The sequence below is a fragment of the Mesoplodon bidens genome (genome assembly GCF_964165515.1).
Source record: "Mesoplodon bidens genome assembly, chromosome: 6".
NCBI classification, from domain to species: Eukaryota; Metazoa; Chordata; class Mammalia; order Artiodactyla; family Ziphiidae; genus Mesoplodon; species Mesoplodon bidens.
This window is the reverse complement of record NC_138162.1, coordinates 101,826,760-101,832,785: the sequence shown is the minus strand read 5'-3', so window position 1 is coordinate 101,832,785 and position 6,026 is coordinate 101,826,760. Positions and strand designations below refer to the sequence as shown.

General features: G+C 59.6%; 1 protein-coding gene across 1 annotated transcript; it reads left to right on the top strand.

The window, feature by feature from the left end:
* Positions 1 to 215: 215 nt before the first annotated feature.
* On the top strand, positions 216 to 4,992 carry LZTS1 (leucine zipper tumor suppressor 1; the record flags this gene model as incomplete). The annotated part of the gene is made up of 3 exons (XM_081236490.1): positions 216 to 560; positions 1,804 to 2,595; positions 4,354 to 4,992. The coding sequence occupies 3 exons, from the start codon at positions 216 to 218 to the stop codon at positions 4,990 to 4,992; spliced, it is 1,776 nt and encodes a 591-aa protein (XP_081092616.1).
* Between the last annotated feature and the right edge of the window lie 1,034 nt (positions 4,993 to 6,026).

Here is a 6,026-nt window from a genome sequence, read left to right as displayed (position 1 = left end):
CGGTCAGAATGCCTCCTCTGTTATGTCACGAGCAGGGACTGTGCAGTGACCAGCCCCATCCCAGGCTGATTCCTGCTTGTGTCTCCTCCCAGGTCTCGGCTCTCCCGGGCTCTGTGAGGCTTCTGCTATGACCGCAGCCTCTTCGCAGAGCCAGGACTGCCACAGCCACGCCAGGTCCCCCGCTCTGCCCTGCGTGTCCCCGGCCCCGCGTCACCATGGGCAGCGTCAGCAGCCTCATCTCCGGCCATGGCTTCCACAGTAAGCACTGCCGGGCCTCCCAGTACAAGCTGCGCAAGTCCTCCCACCTCAAGAAGCTCAATCGGTATTCAGACGGGCTGCTGAGATTTGGCTTCTCCCAGGACTCGGGTCATGGCAAGTCCAGCTCCAAAATGGGCAAGAGTGAAGACTTCTTCTATATCAAGGTCAGCCAGAAGGCCCGGGGCTCCCACCGCCCCGATTACACTGCACTGTCCAGCGGGGACCTAGGGGGCCAGGCCGGGGTGGATTTTGGCCCGTCCACCCCACCCAAGCTCATGCCCTTCTCCAACCAGCTAGAAATGGTAAGCGGGGTCTCTGGTGTGGGTGGCTGGGTTGGAAAGGCAGGAGAGAGGCCTGGGACTGGGAGGGGTGGCAGTGGAGGTCTAAATGCATACATCTCCAAGAGGCTGAGGGATGCAGAGAGGGCAGGAGTGCTCAGCCACAGCAGAGAGCAAGACTGGACAAAGGAATGGGCACGTTGGTCAGTCCTCTGATGCAGAAGTCCTGGGTGAGCTTTCAGTAGAGGGCAAAGGGGAAATGAAAGCCTTCCTAAGCTCTGCTGGGCTGTAACTCAGGATCGCCAAGGTAGGACGGACAGCAACATTTTCAAGCGCATGGGAAAGAGAGGGGGCTCGCTGACTCTTTGGAAGAACAGGTAGAGAGGGCACTTGGAGAGAGCTGGCAGCTTCTCTCCTCAGAGGATTCATGGAGGTGGGCTTTCCCCTCCTTTTCTGCTCTGGTTGGGCAGCAGCTCCAGCTCCAGCTGGCCCCAAAGCATCTTTGACTGGTTAAGGCCTGTGAGTTTGTTCTCATCATCAGTCTAGCAGGGATGAGGGCAAAGAGTCCCACGTCCTCAGAAGTCCAGCCCTCATGCTGGCCTAAGTTCTCATGGGTCTCGCCAGTGGACCCTGAAAATATTGTTCCTATTCAGTGCCCTGGCCTCACCTGGGAAGATGAATCTTTGGTGTTGATGTGCTAGGAAATGGCCCCATATGTTTGCATAGAGCTTTAAGCTTTTCAAAGTCAAGAGCCTGTAAACTGTGAAGTCCTCTAATAATGACAAGGACGGCTTTCGGGAAAGGATTATTATTTCAAGCGATTCCCCCAACCTCCGCGGTAAGCCACGGCCAGTGTTCCAGCTCCTGGCTGACTGCAAGGGGCTGTGGAGGCGAAGCGGGGATGGAGTTCTTCGAGGACACACGTCCAGTGTCCTTACCTGCACCACACAGAGCCCCAGAGCCCTGGCACGGGGGTCTCAGCCAGTGAATCTAAGAGTCATTTGGTATCTTGGGGTGGAAGGTGGGTCAAGGTGGTGACCGGTGTGTAGTTCGCAATACGGAGTGCCTCATGACCCTTCAGGACGTCCCCAGGCACAGGCGAATTTCTCCTCCTCGGGAGAGATTCACCACCTTTGGCTCCTTCAGAGCAACAGGCGAGGTCACCTATGGGTCCCGACCAGGAAGGTGCCATGTGGCCGGCGCGCCTCCCTGGCTGGGGGTGCATCAGGGGAAGACACGGGCTCCACATGCCTGTTTTCCTCCCCAGGACTTGGAGAAGGGTGCTGTGAGACCCACGGCCTTCAAGCCGGTGCTGCCACGGTCGGGCGCCATCCTCCACTCGTCCCCCGAGAGCGCGGGCCACCAGCTGCACCCCGCGCCTCCGGACAAGCCCGAGGAGCAGGGGCTGAAGCCCGGCCTGTGCTCCGGGGCGCTGTCTGACTCCGGCCGGAACTCCATGTCCAGCCTGCCTACTCACAGCACCACCAGCAGCTACCAGCTGGACCCGCTGGTCACACCGGTGGGGCCCGCCAGCCGCTTTGGGGGCTCAGCCCACAACATCACTCAGGGCATCCTGCTCCAGGACAGCAACATGATGAGCCTGAAGGCCCTGTCTTTCTCCGACGGGGGCAGCAAGCTGGCCCACCCGAGCAGGGCGGACAAGGGCTCCATCCGTTCCCCCATCTCCACGGACCAGTGCACCGTCCAGGACCTGGAGCAGAAACTGCTGGAGAGGGAGGGTGAGCTCCAGAAGCTGCACCGCAGCTTTGAGGAGAAGGGGCCGGCCGCCAGCCAGGCCTACGAGGAGCGACCGCGGCGCTGCAAGGACGAGCCAGAGGGGCTGGAGCCCAAGGGCAAGCTGAAGGCCGCGGCACAGAAGAGCCAGCGCGCCCAGCAGGTGCTGCACCTGCAGGTGCTCCAACTCCAGCAGGAGAAGCGACAGCTACGGCAGGAGCTCGAGAGCCTCATGAAGGAGCAGGACCTGCTGGAGAGCAAGCTCAGGTCCTATGAGAAGGAGAAGACCAGCTTCGTCCCTGCGCTGGAGGAGACGCAGTGGGAGGTGAGGATGCGGGCGTGGTGGGGAGGGCGGGCAGGGGTTCGGTGCCAGCGCTCCCTGCCCCCAGCCTTCTCCAGGTCTCCTCCAGGCTCTAGGCAATGGGGGGGGAAACACAACTGCCCGGGAAAACTGGGCTGAAGTACCCGTTTCATGACCCAGATAAGGGGCTGCATGGTAAACCAAGTTGGGGGTACTCTTAGTCCGGGCTTCCTCCTCTCCCCACCCCGGTGCCTCGTGGCCAGAATTGAACTTACTAACCGAGTCGTCGGCTGAGAAGCTGGAGCGAGAGAGCCGAGTCCCAGCTGGGCTGTCTGAGCGCCAGCTCACTGCATCTGCTCACAGAGGCCCAGGAGGACCACAGCCCATCCTGAATTCATGCTGGCCCCAGAGCCAGGAGACAGCACAGTTATCATCTGCGACTTTTTTTTTTCTTTTTTTCTAAGAAGATGTTGGGCGTAGGAGTTTATTAATTTATTTATGTATTTATGGCTGCGTTGGGTCTTCGTTTCTGTGCGAGGGCTTCCTCTAGTTGTGGCAAGCGGGGGCCACTCTTCATCGCGGTGCGCGGGCCTCTCACTATCGCGGCCTCTCTTGCTGCGGAGCACAGGCTCCAGACGCGCAGGCTCAGTAGTTGTGGCTCACGGGCCCAGCCGCTCCGTGGCATGTGGGATCCTCCCAGACCAGGGCTCGAACCCGTGTCCCCCGCATTGGCAGGCAGATTCTCAACCACTGCGCCACCAGGGAAGCCCCCATCTGTGACTTTTGAGGGAAGGGACTCCACCCACTGGTAGGAGGGGCCGCATCTGTGCAGGTCTCAGGGACAGAATTCCTCACAGAAGTGCGAGTGGGGCTTCTATTTGGTGGGCTGAGATGGAAACGTAGAACAGAAAGAAAGGGGCTCACATACGCGTGCACCCACTCAGGCACACCTGCAAGTGAAGCGCCTGGGCCTGGCCTCGCTGGAGAACAGCCTAACCCCTCATCCTGCTCTCTTTTCTCACCTGAGAGGTGGTGCAGGGGACCGGGAGGGGGTGTGCACGGCATTCACCCCAAAGACTCCTGCCCTGGGAAGGGACTGAGGACTCCTTGGGTCTGGTTAGACCAGCATCACCCCCCCCAGGTCGAGGTGACACACCCTCGGCCACACAGCCATCTGTCTGCACTGAGCTGCCTGTACTCATCCTGGAAATTAGAGCAACAGGTGTTATCAGGGGTAGAGGGAAAGGATCCTTTCGGTGGAAGTGACGGACGGAGGCACCAGGCAGGTGGGAAGGGAGAGTCACTTTCTGTTTGCCGAGTTTCCCGAAGAGGACAGGACCTTAGCCATGGAGCCACTCCCTCTCCTCTTTCCCGTCAGTGTTGGCCCAGCAGACCCTACCCCAGCCATGGTTTCTCAGCCAGGACTTGGGACACTTCAGGGCATGTCAGAGGCATAAGCCAGTGCTGGACATCCATCCTTGTTTGTCTAATCCGGAACGAAGCTGGACATTGCTGTGACCTCACTCCCAGGTTATCCAGTCAGCCTGTATAGTCAAACAATAAATTAAATAAAATAAATTAAACATTCACAGTAACACAGAAATATATTTATAATAACAATTCATAGAGTGGTTATTAATGCCAGGCCCTAGGTCCTTTCATCTTTACAACAACCCTAAGAAGTAGGTACTATTACTAATCCTCAGTTTACAAGTAAGGACACCACACCCAGGTGCCACCTCTCACCCCTTGGCTCTCTCTTTTGTCCCCGCCCCGCGGCAGGTGTGCCAGAAGTCTGGCGAGATCTCTCTCCTGAAGCAGCAGCTGAAGGAGTCCCAGACGGAGATCAACGCCAAGGCCAGCGAGATCCTCAACCTGAAGGCGCAGCTGAAGGATACGCGGGGCAGGCTGGAGGGCCTGGAGCTGAAGACGCAGGACCTGGAGAGCGCGCTGCGCACCAAGGGCCTGGAGCTGGAGGTCTGCGAGAACGAGCTGCAGCGCAAGAAGAACGAGGCGGAGCTGCTGCGGGAGAAGGTGAACCTGCTGGAGCTTCAGGCCCAGGCCGCCCTGCCGCGGGGCCGGGACGCGGCCGCCCTGGGGCCCGCCTCCGCCGAGGACGTGCCCGCCCTGCAGCGGGAGCTGGAACGGCTGCGGGCCGAGCTCAGGGAGGAGCGGCAGGGCCACGACCAGATGTCCTCGGGCTTCCAGCATGAGCGGCTGCTATGGAAGGAGGAGAAGGAGAAGGTGATCCAGTACCAGAAGCAGCTGCAGCAGAGCTACCTGGCCATGTACCAGCGGAACCAGCGCCTGGAAAAGACGCTGCAGCAGCTGGCCCGCGCGGATGGTGCAGGGGAGCCCTTTGAGATTGACCTCGAAGGGGCTGACATCCCTTATGAGGACATTATCGCCACCGAGATCTGAGGGGCCCCCTGGGAGGGAGCCGGGGACCTGGCATTGGGAGGCAGGGGTGCTGAGCCCGTCAGTGGGGGCTCCCCTCCCCATCTCCCCTGCTCAGGCCTCTGAGAGAAGCACAGACCTCAGGGGGCGTGGGGGAGGGGAGGGGAGGGGCGGGGCGGCGAGAGGAGGGGCTGCTACACGGCCTCCCCCGCCTTTCCCACGTTCCAGTGCTTAGCATCCCTGCGGCCTGCCAGACCTCTAGCTTTGCCAAGAGATGAGTCCCCGGATCTCCATCATTTGGTTAAGGGCTCCCTACACCTTGGCCTTTGTTCAAAATACTTAGAGATACCCTCTCCCAGCGAGGGTGGTGACTACCATGAAGGCCAGTGGCCTCCCCAGGATGGAAGCTCCCTTCCACCTCTCTTCCCACAACTTCTTTTCTCGCCCCCACCTCCCCGAACCTCCCCCACCCCCCGTCCCCCTGGCCCCCAGCACATCGGGCTGCCTTGGAAATAGATCACAAGCATTGGTGACCAGAAGCTTTGGAATCTGACCTGGTCGTGACCTGAGCTATCTTCCCCTGGCCACGGAGGGGTAGGGGTTGGAGTGAGGTGTGGAGAATGTGACTTCGCAACATCAGAGCTTCCGACCCTGGCAGGCCACAGAAAGGAGGGGAGAGCTGGGCCAGCCCAGGATTATCTAGACTCAGCAAGACCCAGAGTGGGTCAGAGAGAGAAGCTCAGTAGTAATGGCCAGATCCTGTTGGCCCTGCTGACCAGAAATGAGCAGCCTCTGGATGGCAGGTGGCCTTTGACCTCTGTGACTACTCTTCTTAAAGCCATAGACCCGAGGCTCTGGGGTGGGTGCTGGGAGGGAAAGATTGAGGACGTCCCTGTCCCTCACACAGGGAGGGTGTGACTTTGAGCTGTTCCCAGGGAAGCCTCCAGATCTTTCATCATGGGACCAGAGGTAGGGATTCCCCCACCTGCTTCAAGTTGGCCAGCAGCTACCCTGAGCTGCTTTTCTTTCCCAAGAACCAAACCTTTGCTTGGATCCAG